The sequence below is a fragment of the Chlorocebus sabaeus genome, chromosome 13, assembly GCF_047675955.1.
Source record: "Chlorocebus sabaeus isolate Y175 chromosome 13, mChlSab1.0.hap1, whole genome shotgun sequence".
In the NCBI taxonomy this organism is placed as follows: domain Eukaryota; kingdom Metazoa; phylum Chordata; class Mammalia; order Primates; family Cercopithecidae; genus Chlorocebus; species Chlorocebus sabaeus.
The window spans coordinates 40,234,789-40,257,061 of NC_132916.1; the positions used below are offsets into that span (position 1 = coordinate 40,234,789).

At 37.1% G+C, this 22,273-nt stretch overlaps 1 protein-coding gene across 7 annotated transcripts in view; it reads right to left on the reverse strand.

Moving 5' to 3' along the window:
• FRK (fyn related Src family tyrosine kinase) overlaps nucleotides 1-22,273 on the reverse strand; it is a 165,735-nt gene that overhangs the window by 105,873 nt on the left and 37,589 nt on the right. For 3 of the 7 annotated variants that reach the window (XM_008007265.3, XM_038000992.2, XM_073022429.1), the window contains one exon: nucleotides 18,217-18,841. In XM_008007265.3, coding sequence (XP_008005456.2) covers nucleotides 18,217-18,560 — 344 coding nt within the window. In that variant the 5' untranslated portion in view covers nucleotides 18,561-18,841. Of the gene's footprint in view, nucleotides 1-18,216; nucleotides 19,984-22,273 lie in introns of those variants that run through there. The other 4 variants (XM_038000993.2, XM_008007264.3, XM_073022430.1 and 1 more) reach the window with 4 other exon arrangements.

A 22,273-nucleotide genomic window follows, 5' to 3' on the forward strand; every position in this document is an offset into this window, starting at 1 on the left:
ACCAGGGTCCTGGGTTTCAAGCACAAAAGTGGGCGGCCATTTGGGCAGACACCGAGCTAGCTGCTGGAGTCTTTTTCATACCCCAGTGGCGCCTGGATCACCAGCAAGACAGAACTGTTCACTCCCCTGGAAAGGGGGCTGAAAGCCAGGGATCCCAGTGGTCTAGCCCAGCAGATTGTACCCCCACGGAGCCCAGCAAGCTAAGATCCACTGACTTGAAATTCTCACTGCCAGCACAGCAGTCTGAAGTCGACATGGGACACTAGAGCTTGGTCAGGGAAGGGGCATCCACCATTACTGAGGCTTAAGTAGGCAGTTTTCCCCTCACAGTGTAAACAAAGCCACCAGGAAGTTGAAACTGGGCAGAGACCACCACAGCTCTGCAAAGTTGCTATAGCCAGACTACCTCTGTAGCTTCCTCCTCTCTGGGCAGGGCATCTCTGAAAGAAAGGCAGCAGCCCCAGTCAGGGGCTTATAGATAAAACTCCCATCTCCCTGGAACAGAGCACCTAGGGGAAGGGGTGGCTATGGGTGCAGCTTCAGCAAACTTATACATTCCTGCCTGCCAGCAAAGGGAAGCCCATTAGACTAACAGCAGATCTCTCTGCAAAAGCCCCAAGAGCCAGAAGAGAGTGGGGGCCAATACTGAACATTCCTAAAGAAAATAATTTTCAACTCAAAATTTTATATCCAGCCAAACTAAGCTTCATAAGCAAAGGAGAAATAAAATGCTTTACAGACAAGCAAATGCTGAGAAATTTTGTCACCACCAGGCCTGCCTTACAAGAACTCCTGAAGGAAGCACTAAATATGGAAAGGAAAAACTGCTTTCAGACACTGCAAAACATAACAAATTGTAAAGACCATCGACACTGTGAAGAAACTACATCAACTAACGGGCAAAATAACCAGCTAGCATCATAATGACAGGATCAAATTCACACAATATTAACCTTAAATGTAAATGGGCTAAATGCTGCAACTAAAAGACACAGACTGGCAAATTGGATAAAGAATAAAGATTCATTGATGTGCTATATTCAGGAGACCCATCTCATATGCAAAGACACACATAGGCTCAAAATAAAGGGATGGCGGAATATTTACCAAGCAAATGGTAAGAAAAAAAAAAAGGAGGGTTGCAATCCTAGTCTCTGATAAAACAGACTTTAAACCAATAAAAATCAAAAAAGACAAAGAAGAGCATTACATAATGGTAAAGGGATCAATGCAACAAGAAGAGCTAGCAATCCTAAATATATATGCACCCAATATAAGAGCACCCAGATTCATAAAGCAAGTTCTTAGAGGCCTACAAAGAGACATAGACTCTCACACAATAATAGTGGGAGACTTTAACATCCACTGTTAATATTAGACAGACAATAATGAGACAGAAAATTAACAAGGATATTCAGGAATTGAACTCATCTCTTGACCAAGCGGACCCAATAAACATCTACACAACTCTCCACCCAAAATCAACAGAATATACATTCTTCTCAGCACCATATTGCACTTATTCTAAAAGTGATCACATAATTGGAAGTAAAGCACTCCTTCACAAATGCAAAAGAACAGAAATCATAACAAACAGTCTCTCAGATCACAGTGCAATTAAATTAGAACTCAGGATTAAGAAACGTACTCAAAACCACACAACTACATGGAAACTGAACAACCTGCTCCTGAATGAGTACTGGGTAAATAACAAAATTAAGGCAGAAATAAACATGTTCTTTGAAAACAATGAGAACAAAGACACAATGTACCAGAATCTCTGGAACACACTGAAAGCAGTGTGTAGAGGGAAATTAATAGCACTAACTGCCCACAGGAGAAAGCAGGAAAGATCTAAAATAGACACCCTAACATCACAATTAAAAGTACTAGAGAAGCAAGAGCAAACAAATTCAAAAGCTAGCAGAAGACAAGAAATAACTGAGATCAGACCAGAACTGAAGGAGATAGAGACATGAAAAACCCTTCAAAAAAAATCAATGAATCCAGGAACTGGTTTATTGAAAAGATTAACAAAATAAATAGACCACTAGACAGACTAATGAAGAAGAAAAGAGAGAAGAATCAAATAGACACAAAAAATGAAAAAGGGAATATCGCCACTGATCCCACAGAAATACAAAATGCCATCAGAGAACACTATAAACACCTCTACACAAATAAACTAGAAAATCTGGAAGAAATGGATAAATTCCTGGAAACATACACCCTCCCAAGTCTAAATCAGAAAGAAGTTGAATACCTGAACAGGCCAACAACAAGTTCCAAAATTGAGGCAGTAATTAACAGCCTTCCAACCAAAAAAAAACTCCAGGACCAGATGGATTCACAGCTGAATCCTACCAGAGGTACAAAGAGAAGCTGGTACCATTCCTTCTGAAACTATTCCACAAAATAGAAAAAGAGGCACTCCTCCTTAACTCATTTTATGAGGCCAGCATCATCCTGAGACCAAAACCTGGCAGAGACACAATTAAAAAAGAAAATTTCAGGCCAATATCCCTGATTAACATTGATGTGAAAATCCTCAATAAAATACTGGCAAACTGAATCCAGCAACATATAAAAAGCGTATACACCACAATCAAGTTGGTTTCATCCCTGGGATGCAAGTCTGGCTCAACATATGCAAATCAATAAACATAATCCATCACATAAACAGAACCAATGACAAAAACCACATGATTATCTCAATATATGCAGAAAAGGCCTTCAATAAAATTCAACACCCCTTCATGCTAAAACATCTCAATAAACTAGGTATTGATGGAATGTATCTCAAAATAATAAGAGTAAATTACGACAAACCCACAGTCAATCTCATACTGAATGGGCAAAAACTGGAAGCATACCCTTTGAAAACTGGCACAAGACAAGGATGGCCTCTCCCACCAATACTATTCAACATGGTATTGAAAGTTCTGGCCAAGGCAGTCAGGCAAGAAAAAGAAATAAAGAGTATTCAAATAGGAAGAAAGGAAGTCAAATTGTCCCTGTTTGCAGATGACATGATTGTGTATTTAGAAAACCCCATTGTCTCAGCCCAAAATTTCCTTAAGCTGATGAGCAACTTCAGCAAAGTCTCAATACAAAATCAATGTGCAAAATTCACGAGCATTCCTATACACCAATAACAGACAAACAGAGAGCCAAATCATGAGTAAACTCCCATTCACAATTGCTACCAAGAGAATAAAATACCTAGGAATACAACTTACAAGAGATGTGAAGGACCTCTTCAAGAAAACTACAAACCACTACTCAAGGAAATAAGAGAGGACACAAACAACTGGAAAAACATTCCATGCTCATGGATAGAAAGAATAAATATCATGAAAATGGCCATACTGTCCAAAGTAATTTATAGATTCAATGCTATCCCCATCAAGCTACCATTTGCTTTTTTCTCAGAATTAGAGAAAAACTACTTTAAATTTCATATGGAACCAAAACACAGACCGTATAGCCAAGACAATCCTAAGCAAGAACAAAGCTGGAGGCATCATGCCACCTGACTTCAAACTATACTACAAGGCAACTGTAACCAAAACAGCATGGTACTGCTACCAAAACAGATATATAGACCAATGGGACAGAACAGAGGCCTCACAAATAATGCCACACATCTACAACCATCTGATCTTTGACAAACCTGACAAAAACAAGCAATGGGGAAAGGATTCCCTATCGAATAAATGGTGTTGGGAAAACTGGCTAGCCATATGCAGAAAACTGAAACTGAACCCCTTCCTTACACCTTATACAAAAATTAACTTGAGATGCATTAAAGACTTAAACATAAGACCTAAAACCATGAAAACCCTAGAAGAAAACTTAGGCAATACCATTGAGGACATAGGCATGGGCGAAGACTTCACAACTCAAACACCAAAAGCAATGACAACAAAAGTTAAAATAGACAAATGGGATCTAATTAAAGAGCTTCTGCACAGCAAAAGAAACTATCATCAGAGTAAACAGGCAACCTACAGAATGGGAGAAAATGTTTGCAATCTATCCATCTGACAAAGGGCTACTATCCAGAATCTAAAAGGAACTTAAAGAAATTTACAAGAAAAAAAACAAACAACCCCATCAAAAAGTGGGTGGAGGATATGAACAGACACTTCTCAAAAGAAGACATTTATGTGACCAACAAACATATGAAAAAAAGCTCATCATCACTGGTCATTAGAGAAATGCAAATCAAAACCGCAATGAGATTGCATCTCATGACAGTTAGAATGGCGATCATTAAAAAGTCAGGAAATAACAGATGCTGGAGAGGATATGGAGAACTAGGAATGCTTTATACTGTTGGTGGGAGTGCAAATTAGTTCAACCATTGTGGAAGACAATGTGGTGATTCCTCAAGGATCTACATCCAGAAATACCATTTGACTCAGCAATCCCATTACTGGGTATATCCCCAAAGGATTATAAATCATTCTATTATAAAGACACATGCACATAAAATGTTTATTGCAGCACTGTTCACAATAGCAAAGACTTGGAACCAACCCAAATGCCCATTGGTGATAGACTGAATAAAGAAAATGTAGCATGTATACACCATGGAATACTATGCAGCCATAAAAAAGGATGAGTTCATGTCCTTTGCAGGGACGTGGATGAAGATGGAAACCATCATTCTCAGCAAATAACACAGGAACAGAAAACCAAACATTGCATGTTCTCACTCATAAGTGGGAACTGAACAATGAGAACACATGGACACAGGGAGGGGAACATCACACACCAGTGCCTGTAGCGGGTGGGGGTCTAGGGAAAAGATAGCATTAGGAGAAATACCTAATGTAGGTGATGGGTTGTTGGGTGCAGCAAACAACCATGGCACGTGTATACCTATGAAACAAACCTGCACGTTCTGTACATGTATCCCAGAACTTAACGTATAATAATTTAAAAAAAAAGATTCCTTGAATAGATATATCTGAGTGCATTATTTTTATTTTATTAAATCATACTACTAGTATACCAGAGGGAGGGAAAGATATTAAAAATGTAGATACAAGGTTTATAATTAAATATTCAAGTACCCCTGATTCAGTATTTCCAAGTTGTGGTCCTGATGCTCCCATAATCTACTGTCCTATATCTGTATTGTGAAATTTCCTTCACAAACTTCTTCATGAATTTTATATAGATACACATTTGCTACCTCTACTTTAAGACCTAGGACTGAACTCATTCTTCCCACAACATGACCTCAAAATGTGAGAGGTCAGTCACCCATGAGAAAAACTGATGGATTTTTCTAATACATTTGGGAAGGCCAAATCCATGGAGCTAAAGATGAACCTTCAAAGGAGCCTCACTCTACTCCAACCTCCAAATATCCAACCCACCAGGGGATACTGAATACCTACCAAATCTGATGCCCTAGAAAGGGTCAAGTCTTTGATAAATCACAACCAGACATGTGTAGTTTTTTTTTAGGAACCTGCAGACTCTACACAGAGATGGAGGCAGCTGTTTTCCACTGCCTCCTTTTTTTTTTTTTTTTTTTCTTCTTTTTTTTATTGAGATGGAGTCTCGCTCTGTTTCCCAGGCCGGAGTGCAGTGACTCAATCTCCATCTTCAGGATTCAAGTGATTATCCTGCCTCAGTCTCCAAGTAGCTGGGATTACAAGCATGTGCCACCATGCCTGGCTAATTTTGTAGTGAATTTTTAGTAGAGATGGGGTTTCACCATGTTGGCCAGGCTGGTCTCGAACTCCTGACCTCCAGTGATTCACCCACTTCAGCCTCCCAAAGTGCTGGGATCCACTGACTCTTTTGCTTTTGTTTTCTCTCAGCTTTGATTATCAGGATGGACCTAAGTTCCACATGTGAAACCCTCCCATACAATTATTTTCCCATGGTTCAACCCAGCCTAAACGTGCCACTGAAGAGTTCCAGACAGAGCAGGCAGTTGCCCGTTATAACTCTCTTTTGTACAGGCTATCACCCATCATTACTTTATGAAACTGCTTTCAGTATTACCAAATAATTATCCAGCAAACCTAATGGTCTTTCCCTCCTCCTCAGTACCTTGACCTTTCTTCAGCATTTAACTCAAAAACTCTTTATTGACATTCTATCTCCTTGCTTTGAAAAAGATGCTTTGATTTGTTCCCACTTTGATGAATTTTTCATCATTGTTTTCTTCAGTGGCCCTTTTTCTTCCCTGTATTAGTTAGGCTTTGCTCCATCACAACTATTTAATCAGCTCATGAGTCTAAAGGTTACCACTTCGCGATAGTATCTACTGATCTTATCTGGGCTTGCTCAGTCAGCTGGTGAGTCAGCTGGGCCAGGAGGACATCTCTTCACATAGTCTCAAATCCTCCTGGAGGTTAGCTTTGGATTTTTATGGCAGTTGCAGGACTCCAAGAGAACTAAGAAAGAAAACTCCAACGTGCAAGTGCTTTTTAAGTCTCCAATTCTGTCACATTTGCAACTGTCCCATTGGTCAAAGCAAGTGATTTGGCAAAGCCAAGAATGAATGTGGGAGGAGACTACCCCAAGAATGCAGATGCAAGGAAGCACAAAAAGATGGGACAATTACTACAACTTACACACCACTTATTCACCTAAACTATAGCTATTTAAATCTAAAGATTTGATCTTTGCCTCATTGTTCCTGTTAGACTCTCACTGTTTGGTTCTTAGAATCCTTGTGAAGTCTAAAATATTCTGCAGTTCTTATATTACTGTGACATCTACAACACCTTGGTGTGAATGACTGCAAAATCAATTTTTACAGAATAGAGTTGGCTCTTTGCCTTGCCTTTTGTGTTTCTCAATTTCCTTTGGACATTTTCACTGAGATGTTCTACTAGGGCTTCAAATTCTACATGAACTAAAATTGAATGTATTATCTTCCTCTCTGTTTCAGTCATTCCCTTCTTGTCTGCTTCAATAAAAATTACCACATGAAACATGTCTTTATCTTAATGTTTCACCTGGTCCCAAGTTACATTTTCTGTTGTTTTGAGACAGGGTCTTGCTCTTTCACCTAGGCTGTAGTGCAGTGGTGTGATGCCAGCTCACGGTAACCTTGACCTCCCAGCTCAAGTGATCTTCCCACCTCAGCCTCCTGAGTAGCTGGGATTACAGGTGAGCGCCACCAGGCCCAGGTAATTTTTGTATTTTTTGTAGCGATGAGGTCTCGCCATGTTGCTCAGGAGGGTCTCAAACTCCTGGGCTCAAGTGATCTTCCCACCTCAGCCTCCAAAAGTACTGGGATCAGAGGCGTGAGCCACTGTGCTGAGCCCCCAATGTACATATTTTTTATGTCAGTCTCTTTTTCCTCTCCTCTTCTACATCTAATTTGTAGTTTTACTTCTACTATTTACCATATAAGAATACATTAATTTATTTAAATTTTAGCTTTAATTTCCCTACCCTAAAAACAGTGATAAGAAAATTTGCCTTGCAGAGCTATTAGAAGGATTAAATTAGTTTTGTATGCTTAGCACATTGAATGTTTTCAAAAATGTCATTTTCTTCCCCTTAGGTCTTCTTGATTCTTCATTCTTGGGACTGTTCACATCCCTACACTTCTTTTTTTTTTTTTTTTTAACAGTACCACAAATTAAAATTAAGCCCTTATAATCTCATGCCATGGACCTTTGAAATAATTTCTCAATACTTCTATGACTAGCTCATCCTTTCTCTAATCCATTCCTACCTCCTCATAGTCTTTTCAAAGCCCTGCTTTCTATCTATTTCTATTTAGCATTAGATAAAACCCACTCTTTAAACTATCATACATGCTCTTTTCCAAAACTTGTTCCTGGCTATTTTCCCAGATTTGCTTCCCATTGCTCTTCTCCATGAACGTTTCAACTAAACCCTACAACTTGTCATTCCCTGAATACACTTTTACTTTCCCTCCTGTATATTATTCAAGGAGTTGTATTTAATTGTTCATCTCTCTAAGCTTTTAGAAATTCAGTTCGGTAAGCATTGAGTAAAACTAAATAAGACAGTCTTTCTGCTTTAGGAAATTTACAATCTCAGGAGAAAATAATCTCACTTTCTGAGATTATAAATTCTCTGGGGCAGAAACAGTCTTGCATAGTTTTCCAGGCAATCAAAGACTTTTCAGCCTCATAAGACAGAATTTTTATAGCTAGCTGTTATATGATAAAAGTACAGGCTCTGAGAGCAAGCAGATAAATCTCACTTCCATCATTTACTAGTTGTGTGGACTTAAGCAGTTTACTTAAACTCTTTCAGCTTCAGTCTCCTCATCTGCAAATGGGGGTAATAAAATCATCTGTCTCATAGGATTATGATATAAGACAATGCAAGTGAAGTTATTTGTATGGTAGGTAACATAATGGTAAGCTCTCAGTAAATGTCAGTTGTCAGTGACCATTGCTCTACTAACAATAAATACAAAATCATGGGATAAAAAAAAAAAAAAAATTATGAATTATTTCCATGAAGCTTAGAAAACTTTTAGGAAAAGGGTCATATGAGCTGAACCCTGAAAGGAAGGTATGATTTCCCCCAAATCAAGACTGATCTTTTCCATTTCTGCACTCATTCTTCCAACTATTTGTGTCTTCATTCATGAGTTGAACATTGTTTTTTATGTGCATACTACATGGCAGACAGTTTGTGATACTCATGGCATTTATCAGCATCTGTCTATGCTAACTGAGGAAACGAAAATTAGCTCTTGACATCCTGGACCTAGACTGGCACTTATGGCTGGACCTTGCTGTCTTCTGTTGAATGTAAACAATCTCACAAATCATCAACTTCAGACAAGGCCATGCTGTGACTATGATGGATTGAGACAAAAACAAGATCAGATCACTCCATAATCAAGTCTCAACACCCACAAAAACATGGATATTGTCCATCCTAAAAAATGACCAAACATCTACTTATCTTGGCTAACCTGAGTGACTGATGTCTCTTGACCAATTCTAGCTCTATTCCCAAACTAGTCTTCCATCTTTCTCAATAAGATTTATTAAATACCTAATTATACAGTTATTCCCATTTCTTAACAGTATCCAAAACAAAGCAATGCCTGCTTCCTTAAAATCTCCCCAAAGTCACATCCCCAGATCTAATAGTGGGTCCTATCTAACACCCTCTTACTGAGGTGATCTACTCTTCTCCATGTGTGTGTTCTCCTTCCCTGCAATGAATAATAAAACACTACAGATGTGTTCCTGATGCACTTTTGACAAAGGGCATTGTCACAACATTCTTGGCTTGCTAATCTTACCTGCTGAAACTGTAAAATTCTCTGGAGAATAGCACTGTCTTATTAATTTTCGTGTCTCCCACTATACAAAAACAATGTCTTTAATAGAGTAAATACACACAAAAAGTTTGCTGAATGGATAACTGAATCTCATAGAAACTATTTTCTTCAATGACCAGAAATGGTAAAAAGACACTGAAGAAAGTGTCCTGAATCCTGCTTCTCAGATATGCAACTGGGAGTATCCAGAAATTATTCTCTAGCAATGACTTTGCAGGCAGCACAATGCTGGAAGTTGCAGGGTGGTGTCTCGGTATGTCAGAATTAATTATTATTCAGAAATGGTAAAAAGATATATGTGAGATCAAACTAGCATTACAGTTACCTTATATCTATCAGCAATACTGACCTTTTAGAGGAACCTTAAAGTGGGATTCTTCTGAATCATCCAAATCATGCTGCCAATGTGGTATGCAACATTTGTGTTAACAGGAATATTTACTGTGAAATAGTATTCGAAATGTCTTTCAAGTAAGATACCTAGTATAAAGTTCAAAAGTTCCTATTAATTTATTGAATTGCATTTTTATTTTACCCATAAACAGGCACAGAAATCATGAAAAAAGTATTTGATTGAGAATTTAGTCTGAATTTAAAGGCACTATAAAACATGCCATCTGAATATTAAAAAGACATTAAAAATTAAAGAATCTGACATGCAATCGACTCAATTGCTAAATAGAAAAATACTCAACTAAAAAACTTTGTAGAAAAAAAATGGCATCATGATAGAAAGATATTTATTACACAAGGGACAGTCTATGACAGTATCTGAATTTAGCCAAATAAGCAGAAAAGTAGGTGATCCAGAGTATATGATCTACATTTGCATCTATGCATTTTAGCAAATTTCTTCTGTTACATTAATCTTCAAGGGAACAGCCATATAAACTAATACTAAAGTTGCAGTCTTTAGGAAAATAGCTGTAAGGAACCCTGCAATATCATTAAAACTGCTATTAATCTGTATAACTACCTTCCCTAGGGAAACTGGCTCAATCCTTTCAATGCTAAGAAGAGCTAAGAACCCATATTTAAAATGGGAGTCAGAGAATGCTGCAGAGAAATTAGTAGTTAATTAGTGAGAAAACTAGTAAAAAAAAAAGATAAAATTATTTTTTGGTAATGTTAGAATATACAGTAAAAACTATTAATATTCAGTAAAGAGTCAGGCTTTCAGCTTGTGTAAGCTGAAAAATATTTCATATACATAATAATTAGAAATTATGTATATTGAGCATAAAAACTGAAATTACAAGTCTGGCCCCACAACATTAATTTTGTAAATTGGATTTAGATTTGCTGTCCATTTAAAAGCTCTGGCCAGTAAATCCTCTACTTTAAATATAACCATACTATGGTTTAATATGTGTATATGTGATTTTTAGATGCCATTTCAATGAGATTTACAGTCTGTTCCTGACTTGATATTCAGTCTACATTACAAAGAATATTTGAATTGGTCTATGACCCTTAAGTATTTTCTCCCCGGGGTGGATTAGAGCAACTAGTTTCTGAGAACCTGGGAATTATGCTTTTATGACTGTGAGTCTAACCAAAAATTAAGGCGTGAGCAATTTCATTGAGAAATGAATAAAAAATATCTTATGCCTTTAATGTAGAATTTTCTGGTAGGTAAAAATGCAATTCAGAGAGAACAGTTAAAGAAGAGGTGGCTCTGTGGGTTGCTCTTTAAAAGACCTGAGATTTGTAGATAAGCAATCATTCATTGCTTATCAGATGCATAACATTGCTTATCAGATGAATAACATTGGGTAGTTATTCTTCTACCCAATCAGTGCTTATTATTCTTAGGTATCACACTAAGCTCCGGGAGGAGCAATTGCTCACCTTTCCACTACCCACATCCATAGTTTATAGCACTGCAGAAAACAAATTAGCAGTAATGACAAAGGGTGCTAACAACTCTAGGCAGGAACACCTAATGTAGTCTAGCATGTCAGGAAAGGAGTGGGGAGGGAGGAACAAATAGGGTAAGACTTGAAGGATAAGTTAAGCTGGTCAGGAAAAAAAGACGAAGGAGAGGGTTACAGGCAGAGAGAATAGCCCATCTGAAGACCAAGGCTGCAGGTGAGGGAGGGTGCAGAACTGTCAAAGACTGAAAGACACTCAATGTGCAGGACATCTGTTATAGGGAAAGAATATTGTGAGCTCAGACTAGAATGGGGGTGTAAAGTATGATCCATTTAGACAGAAGTAAAAGAGGAGCTGCCAACTAAATGAAACATAATATTTATTAAACCTTACTATGTGTCAGGTTCTCTAGAGTGCACCCTTTCTTCACAGTCTCATTTATGTCACGTAACGATCCTATAAGATAGGTGTCACTGTGATTCCTATTTAACAGATGAGAAACTGAGGCAGAGGGGTCAAGTAATTTGCTCAGACTCACACAGCTAAGACATTAGAGAGTCAAATTCAAATCTAGATCATCTGAGCCTCTATTTTGTGTTCTTAGGCATAACATAGGCTAGGTCAAAAAGGGTAACCAGCATTATATTTCAATAAAACTCTATACCACTAATGTTTGGACCTAGTTGAAACATTCAGCAGAATAACCCAAAGACTGCTCTGATTTATATTGTCCATATAGATTCTCACGGTTGTATTGATTGTTTAAAAATCTGAAGGGAATTTTCTGAGCTGCAACAATAATTAATTGAGGCAAAGTTTTGTTTTTCCTCTTTTGATAGCCTCAAGAGCTACATTAACAAGAGCAATGAAAGTACACAGCATATATGGTAGCTGCTAACAGAATTTAGTCCTACTTTACTGTATAGAAGGTTCTGTCTACTTTGACAGTGTCAGTTTGGTGAGATTCTTGACTTCTATTCATCAAAAAGCAACACTAGGATGTATCTGCAGAGACAAACCATGGATTTAAATTAATTCATTTGAAAAAAAAGTAAACCATTTGAATCCAATAGAACATTTTCTTTTCAAAGAATAAATCTGATCAAGTTAAAATTTGGGTTCTAGTCTTGAAGACTGGAACTCAGTAGTTAATGATTTATTTCACTCACATAAAATTTTTTCTACTGTTAGTAATTTGTAGAAAACCTGAAAAGCAAAACTAATCAATACTTTTACTAAAGAGAGAGTGATTCTGAATGACATATTGCAATTGGAACTTTTAAAGTATTATCAATGTTGCTACTTTTTCTAGAAAAGACTCCTAACTCATTTTAGATGCCATACTATGTCACTTCATTGGTTCTCAAAGGTACTTTGAGATGCACGTAATCAAGTTTCACTGCTATTAATTACCTTACACAGCTATTAATTAAACTTCAACTGGGATTTTAACATAGTTGAATTGGTTGCTCTTTTCTTCACATCTATGATTTTGCTATTATTTTTATAAAATATATTATAACTTAGTAGTTAACTTTTATTTTTCTTAAAAATAGTGGCAATTTGTGCAAAAATTTATTATATAACATACTGAGCTAGAGTTATATTAACATAAACAGTACAATTATATTAACATGAAAAGTCATATAATATTATACCTGAGATGAAATTTTTTGATAAATTATTTTGAAAACATATTTGTCATATTCTTATTTTATATCATCATAAATAACATATGATGAAAAATAACTCAAAGGATGGGGACAGTAATGCTAATTAATCTCATGGCATTTAAATATGCTTTTGGTTGACTTAAATGTTTTGTGCTAAAATTTTTATCTTGATTCATCCAAAACACTTGATAGACCACCATAGTTGGATATTTATAGTATATTTATAATGTATTTTACTTATTATGTATATATATAAATCTCTTTTTATTTAGTTTCTAAAATTATAGTAAGTATACTTTGTCTTAGAGGAGAGAACCCAGAAATGCCAGGCATTATTTTCAGGCATTTGTTACTAGGTATTATTTTCATATTGACACATGGGCATTTAGTCTTCCTTGAAAACTTACACAAAGGGAACAAATGATCTAGATAAAGAACAATTGTGGAACTGATTGCACACAGGTGATTTTTAATGATTCAAACTTCTCAAAGTAGATAACATCTATATGTCGAGTGGATTATGAATATTCTGATGACTTTTAAAATGTATTAAGAGTAATGTTAATTTTTAAACCACATTGTATCTATACCTATAATTAAGTTAAGATTCAAAAGCTGGTCTCATATCCCAGCAGAGAAAGAAATCTGCTGACATTTAAGTTGAAAATGATTAGAAACACTATGTACAATTTGTATTCAATAATTATTAAATTCCACAGTATTCAAATGACAAAATAGCAAAGCCTCACTCTATTTTAAAACAGTGATATAAGAATCTTTCCAAGAATATACCACTTTATTTCACCATGCTGCTTTCTTCAAGCCTGACAATGGCAATCATCATAGGTTAGATAAAATCTTCAAAGAACTCTAGTCTGACACACTAAAGAGGAACACAAGTAGGAAAATATGGCCTAAATACAAGGAAGAAAATCCTATTACTTTTATACTTCAGAACATTCTAACATTTTTATCCCATAATTATAAACTACCAACAAAACTACAAGTTACAAATATTTATTATTGCTTTCTTTTTCAAGGAAGCCACTGAAATGATGAATAGATGAGAAATTGGAAATTATCTACCTTTCACAGTAATAACAGGAGAAGAAAAACTTTCTACAAAATCCAGTACTTTGCTTCTTCCCCTGCTAAAGGGTTAACAAGAGATACAAAGACACCATTGTAGGTCAGTATGGGTGGCTCCTCTAGCCCTCCTACCCACGAAGGTATGCCATCCTCAAATTTAGGAGGCAGAAATAAACTTCATGACCTTTATTGTTTCACATATAAGTGTGGAAATATTTCTTAACATAAAGCCAAATTTTACATATAAACAAAGCAAATACTAATTCCTCTGACTTTGCTGAGTCATTCACTTAGCACAATACTAGGCCTATAGAATGGACTTAAGACAAAATTATTGATTCACAAGTAAGAATATACATAACAATATGACCTAGAAAAATGTGGAGCTTAATAAACAATAAACTTTAGAGATCATTCTAGTGATCTACTTTTCTTAATAGAACCTTCATTTATGTCTTTGAGAAGAGTATGGAGTCAGAAGTTCAGCAGCACATTTCATTGTTGTTATCATAACTTAAAACTTAACATCCAAAGGGGAGTCAAATCAGTTATCTAAACTGCTGCCCTTGGCTTGCGTGGTCAAGTTGGCAAAGCAGAAATCACCAGTGGCTGGCTTATGTGGTTATGTCCACCCCATTCCCCTCCTACCAATCCCCTTTCTGGGAGATTAAACTGATCTCATCTCTGATCCTAGTTCAATTTAACACAAAAGTATGTTAGAGAACACCTAAGGTACACTTAAACAATTAAGCAAACAACTGTTCATTTTGTTTTTTTGGGTTTTGTTTTTTGGTGCGGGGGGGTTCGAGATAGGGTCTTGCTCTGTCACCCAGGCTAGAGTGCAGTGGCACAACCATAGCTCGCTGCAGCCTCAACCTCCCAGGTTCAAGCAATCTTCCTGCCCCAGTCTCTCTCTCTCGAGCAGCTGGGACTACAGGTTTGTGCCACCATGCCTAGTTAATTTTTTAATTTTTTGTAGAGACTGGGTCTCACTATGTTGCTCAGCTTGGTCTTGAACTCCTGGACTCAGGTGATCCTCCTTAGGCAAAAAACTTTTTAAACTCTTTGCAGATAAATGATGCTGCATGTAATATTGTTGCTGATCATTTTGCTTTTTATCAATATTTTGTAATACTTGAATTTTTTATAATTAAAGCAATGAAATTTAAAGCCATGACTTTTGGTTCTAATATTTATATGTTATTTCCACATGATTATTTTTATGTGAACTTTATATCTTTAAAAACACCATGAATAAAATATTAAAGAAAGTTCTGATTAATAAGACCTTAAGGATAAGGTTTTCGAGGCATTCACATCGAAGATGTTGAAGGAAAAGACTCATCTCTAAAATGAGCTAGGAATAAATTCAAGTTGAAGATAAGATAAATTCAATGATTCTTCATAAAGACAAAATAAATCTTCAAGAATCGGTTTACTATATCACTGAGTGTAAGATATTCAGTAAAGGTGAAAAGCATTTCTAAGTGGAGTAAGAATTAGTAAATTAGACTTTTTAAACAATAGTTTGTTTTTCAACATCTCTACTTCCAAGTATAAAGAAAACAAATAAACAAACTGCAAACTAAAGCTTTAAACTAATTTTCCCTGGCACCAATAACTCCAGAAGTATTTGCAGTTTTTTCTTACAGATCCAAGTCAAGAATAAAGACACAAAAACACAAATACTAACATACATTGCATTAAACTGGTCTAATTAGGAATTAGACGACAGCTTTCATTGGTTTCCCATTGCCTACTCATCACATACATGTGGATATAAACAATAATGTTTCCTTAAGTCTATTTACTGAGCTCATGATTTTAAAAAAATTACATTAATTTGCACATTCATGAGAAAAAAAATATATTTTTGAAAAATTCACTGAATAAAAATATTAAAATAAGGTGTTTATGTATAATATTTCAAGTGTTAAAGTACTGTGTGAGCCACTTGGACACGCTCACACAGAAGGCTGTTCAGTAAAAATCGCTTCTATTTGAGATGGAGGGGAATTCTAGAAGCTACAGCTACTTGCACTAAGAGTATTGAAGCAATTTTGCCTTATGGTGACAAGAAACTTCAGAAGTAAGCTAGGTTCACAGGTGAAGACCGTGGTGTGCACTTAAAAGAAAAGAAGTAGCCTGTTCCAGCCAGGAGGCAGAGTATCAGCATCTTTTGGGCATCATGTTTTTATTCCAGTGATGTGAAGATCCCGAGGAAAGCTAACTAGAGATCTAGAATGGTAGTGACAAGTAGGAATGCTGCTGAGAACCAATTCCAAGAAGAAAGGTCAAGGTAATGTGCAGAGGGAAAAAATATTATTGGCTACAAGTGGCCTTGAGAATCAAAAATAGCCATAATAATTTAGTTGCTTTATTTTGTGTTTGTAGGCAAAGAAAATCTAAATTAATAAGAACACTGCTCTTAAGCCTTTTACCCAGAATATGATACCTTTGGATTGCTTGACTTGTTTCAGTCAATTTGCTTTCCTCAGCATTTCTAATACAGTCAAGCATGAATGTAACTGAACCACTACATATGAACATAAGAGCTCCTGTTTCCAGATAGTCAGGAAATCCATTGGTCTTGGCAACCCCAGAGAGTTGCAGATGAGGAAATTGAGGTCCTAAGTAGTTATATGAGTTGAATATATTTAAAACTAACAGATTATGAATTCAAGGCATGAAACATTAATATATTATTATTATTCTATACATGTTATGCCAAATATAAAATATGCATAATGCCATATAGGACATAGAAATCATATAGTAGTGAAAACACATAAATGCACATAAGTGTATCCAATGTATAAAGATATTTCCTGTAGATTATGACAGAAAGCAAATGTTCACACAGGTGATTTTCCCACTTGATAACTGATCAATTCCATTCATCAAAAGTATATTTCAATTCCTTTCTATTTAAGCATAAATTAAGACCGTTCCAAACATTTATAGGCTCTTGGTGTTGAAAAGAATCTCAAAAATCAAAAATCATCCAACCTCCCTTCATATGTGATGCATGAGTTTGGAAAGTAGCAACAATGCTCTATGGCTATTTATTATTATTTTATTCCCTGCACCAGTAAGGGATTGTCACATAAAAATAAGAAACACTTACATAAGAGAATCTCCAATGGTTTCCCTATTAAGAAACCATTCTATAAAATGAGTTCATTTTCTGAGAGACATTCCCAGCCTAAGGTTTCACTGGATCCAGGCGGCAATGAGATCAGGACCAATAAGAGTCTCCATTTGCTTCCCAACCCACCAGACCCCAAGTATACATTGTCAAGACTATGCTTTATTCACTTTGTGTTCAGTCACCACTAGAATAACCTCCTTTACCCTCCCCGACTCAGTCCACTACTGTCTATGCGTGGCACTTGGAGGGGTGGTAGGTGGATGGATGGATGCGTGGATGGATGGATGGATGGATGGATGGATGGATGGATGAATGGATGGATGGATAGATGGATGAGTGAATAAGTACGTAAAAACTTTCCTCTTTTGTTCCACTATAATTCATATTTCATTCAAATACCACGATAAAGTCTTTATCTCTTCTTCTAAGGAGATGTTGTCATTTTTCCTATCAAAACTTAGTAAATGTCTGTAGCTGGCCAGTTTCTAATCATAATAAAAACAAAAAGATATCATCATTTGGGTAGCATATCTCAGGACCTGGGAATTTTTTTTAAAAAGTCTATATCATGATTTAACTGAGAACATTAGTATCTTCTAAGTGTTATCTTCTACGTTAGCCCTGCGTATTCCCATCAGAATGAAAGGGATTAGGATGAGAGCTAGGGCTAGAGTTGATGTATGTAACCCTGGAATGTTTCAAAAGTTTTTTTAAAAAAAGGATCTGAAGTTTAGATTTGAGAGCATCATTAAGGGAAGTCCTATAATATACCTTCAAACAAAATGCAATTTTGTTGTTAAAGTGAGGCACGAGTTATTTCACAGCCAAAAAGAAGGTAGAGTATTAAACACATCATTTGTTTAATGTTGAAAATACACCCTAGGCCTGTGGGTGTACATACTGTAATTGAAGTCATCTCAACAACAATTACCCGCCAGTTTCACTCTCACTCAGCGGGGGAGGTGTGTTTCAATTAGTGGTTTCTTGCCAGTACTTCCTCATACTTTCCTCATACTCTTTGGGCATTAGGGGGTTGTAGAGAAGTAGAAAGGAAAACTCATTACCCAGCCCTCAGACAGTTCAGAAATTAAATAGAAGTTTGTACTACTCACGGCTCTGCCTGTAGGCTTCTGTCCTCAGCCACGTAGTTAGAAGGAATATAGCCCTGTAGTTGCTGACTGGAGCCATCTCGCCTTTTCTCCAAGTGTCTGGCAAACCACCAACCCTCATGCGAAGTGTCCAGAACCTGAAGTTTGTCACCTGCCCGGAAGCTCAGATCCTCAGCAGTCCGAGCCTGGTAATCAAACAAAGCCACAAAGTAGTGGCCATGCCTCTGTGACTGGGGAGAGCAATGGGCCCCTGGATTTTCAATCACCGTTGACTTGCCTGCCTCCGTCGACAAGCAGGGGAGATAGGGTTCTAGGTACTCCCAGAGCCTCTGACAGATGTTGCTCATTGTGCCTTGGTGGGGAGAAGAGGAGCAGGGCTTCTCCCTCTCCCCTTAGTCTCTGCGATCCACCTTCTCTTCCTTCACCAGGCAACTTTGAAGTCAGCACCAACTCACCATACTTTGGAGAGTACACAAAGTCCCATTTCAAATCAGTCCAGCAGCTGGTTGCAGCAAGTCCTACCTGGAGAGACTTACCGGCTTGCTTTCTGTGGCCGGAGCTGCTACCCCCAAGCAAAACTGAGCAGGAGCCGGGCAGCTGCTCAGTAGGAAGGATCTTTTCTTCGTATCTGCTTAAGAATCGCACAACAAAAATAAAATTAAATTAAAAGGGCTTTATTTAGACAAATATCTGAGAACAGAATCGTGCCATCTTGCCTTTTGTCCCAACAAAAAGTTAGCAAGAGGAAGCTACTAACCCCTGGTAAAACCTCCACACCTTGCTTTTGCCAGGAGCTCTCCCCCTGTTTCAAGTCTGCTCCTGTCTTTGGACCAGTCTGGATCTGGACGGCTCTCTCCTTTTTGCTAATGAATAACCAACCAGCAGAGGTTGCTGCCTTTAACATTCTGAGCTATGAACAGACTGTAATAATTTCCCCTTACTTCCTGGTTTCTTTCTGTGATCTAAATGGGATTCTGACTTCTTTATCCCTCCCATCTCCCACACCCAAGATAGACCAGATCCTTTACCAAACTGTTAAAGCAGCCACTAAAATCTATATTCCTTTTGTTTCATCCTGGAGAAACAGGCTAGCCCAGGTAGCTTTTTGTCTCGCTATGTTCCCAACACTGAAATTCACGGCAGAGATTTTTTTCCCCCACAAATAGGAGTAGAATTGTTTTGCCACTACTAGGGGAAATTTAAAACGGCAAATTATTTAGGTATTTCTTGTTAGACACAGAGCAATTGGAAAAGAACCATCAAGTCACTCCCTTTTCTCATTACCAAGAATAGATTTTAATAGCTTCAAAGAATAGTCACAGTCTGGAAAAGTAAGAAAGCAGCTGACTAAAACGCTGAGAACCCAAAACGTTGCTTTTTCCCACAGACATTTAACTTCCTATCCTTCAAGTACTATTTTGGAAACACACACACACACACACACACACACACACACACCCCCCACACCAACTGGGTGACCAGTAGAGAAAAAAAGAGTAGGGCAGAGCGCTCTTTGCGCACTGCTGTGGGGGCTCTTTCTGCTAAACTTTGACCTCCAGATCTATACTAGTTCTTGCTAACTTCCTTGGCAAGAACTCAGGAACTAATGAGACTGACATCAGGACAGCCATCTCTAGACAGGCAGTGGGTTTTGCTTGACCTTCCCTAGTTCAGGGCAGCTGTCTTGCAAATATGTGCCCTGGATCACAAAAACAGCTGGGCAATGAGTCTGGCAGTCATTTATACTAGTAGACAGCATTGCAAACTTGTTTATGATATGTCACTGATTTCCCTATAAGACTTTTTTTTAAAATTTCTTCCTTAAAAACAATCTTTCTAAATGTTGTGAGATCCTTGAACCTGGCTAACCTATTCCTAGTATGAGCTCATAACTTCTGTTCTTTGTCAAACTGCAAGGCATTTAGTAATCAGAATAATCAAACTCAAGAAAAAGAAAGAAAGAAAGAAAATCAGAGAACCATGGCATCAGCCCAACCTGCTATTACTTTGTGCAAAAATCAGTCCATAGCACTCGACAGATCAATTGGTAAAAATAAAATCTTGTGTTATGCTCCCAAGTTTCTCCAATCATCTTTGGAGTCAGAGTACAAATAACAAGTTGACAGAAGTAGAAAAGCCAAAAGCTGAGCCAAGTTTTTGTTGTTGCTGTTGTTGTTTTGTTTTTTAATGAGATGAGACCTAAAATAGAATTTATATGTAATTTTATATTATATACAAAACAGAAAATATATAATATCAAATGACCACAAAGGACATTTTGTTCCAAATACAATAATGGATGTAAAAGCATAGGATTTTATTAGTGCCCCTGACAGAGGCACACATGCTGAAGTCTTTCCTGAGACATCTACACGATCTAAAAATGAAAAAAAAAAAAAAAAAAAAGATTTAGAAGCAACCTGAGAGATGTATTGAAACCCAATTTGTAAGTGGGGTTTTAGATTTTTGAATTGTGGGGGTTCTAAATTCAGACATGCCTTTGCTATAGTTATGACAAGGCATTCTGGAAAAAGACAAAGCAGCAGACCTGCACACCACAGTCATTGAGCAAGTGAGTGAAATTCAAAAAGCGGCCAACCATCCAAAGATGTCAGGTGAGCAATGGCCTGAGAATGCAGAGCCAAGGGGTGGAAAGAGAGAGGGTTTCTTTGTGTCGATAGTACCACAATCCTCCAGTCACCCAATCTCAAAGTCTTGCAGTCATCTTTTATTTGCTCCCTGGTTTCTTTGAGCTAATCAATCACTGAATTCTGCTCAGTCTTCCTTTTCATTTATTCCACAAACTTTTTTTTAAGCTCCTTCTGAGTGACAGCTGGGCACCAGACAGAAAACAGAATATTCTTTCCTAAATTATTCCAGAGGCCTCCTAACTGGTCTCCCTTCCTCCAGCTTATTCTCGTCTCTGGCTGTTCCTGCACACCAAGATGAGTGATGTTCATAATAGTTTATAGAGCAGTTTTTATAACAGTAACAATGACTGCGGTGATAAGACATTCCTAGTCATTACTGGTAAAAGTAAATATCTGTTTGGAAAGCTTTCTATGTGCCAGGCACTGTACTAAGAATGTTAGAAATAAGATCCAGGAATTCTACTCCAGGGTATGTATCCAAAAGATTTGAAATCAGGAAGCCTGAGAGATACTGAACTCCTATGTTTATTGCAGCACTATTCACAATAGTCAAGTTATGGAATCAATCTAAGTGTTCATCAGTCGATGAATGGACAAGAAAATATGGTATATATACACATTGGAATTCTATTCAGCCTCAAAGATGAAGGAGAAGAAGGAAATCTTGTCATATGTGACAACATGAATGAACGTGAAGGACTTTGTGCTAATGAAATAGACCAGACATGGAGGCAAATACTGCATGTTCTGACTTATATGTGGAAGCTAAAAAAAATCCAACACATAGAAGCAGAGAGCAGAATGATGGTTACCAGAAGCTGGGGAATCAAGGGAATGGGGAGATGTTGGTTGAAGGCTACAATGTTTCAGTTAGACAGGAGGAATAAATGATAAGTATTCCATTCGAGACCATGGATATGTTAATTAGCTTGATTCAATCATTCTACATTGTATACATGTATCACAGCATTACTTTGTACTCCATAAAATATACAGTAATAATTTGTCAATATCAGGTAAAAATAAGAGAATGTTATAAATAATATATCATTTAATTCTCACCAAATAAAAAACAAGGCCTACAAAGAAGGTAGTATTTAAAAAAAAAAAAAAAAAAAAAAAGGTATTTTAGAGAAGAAACTGAGACCGAGAGGCTAGGTAATTTGTCCCAGGTCACAGAGCCACCAAGTGGCTAACCATGAGTAACATTCTGTTCTCAATCTGACTCCAGAGCCTGAGAGTATATAAATCCTCAGTTTTGCTGATGCTAAAAATATCTGATATTATTATTCTATGTAAAATTCTGGAAGAACCTCCAACACATTTGGAATAAACCTTAGTTTTACAGCATGACACACAAGGCCCTGCTAACTTCTCCAATCACGGTTCATCACTCCTGCACACAGGTC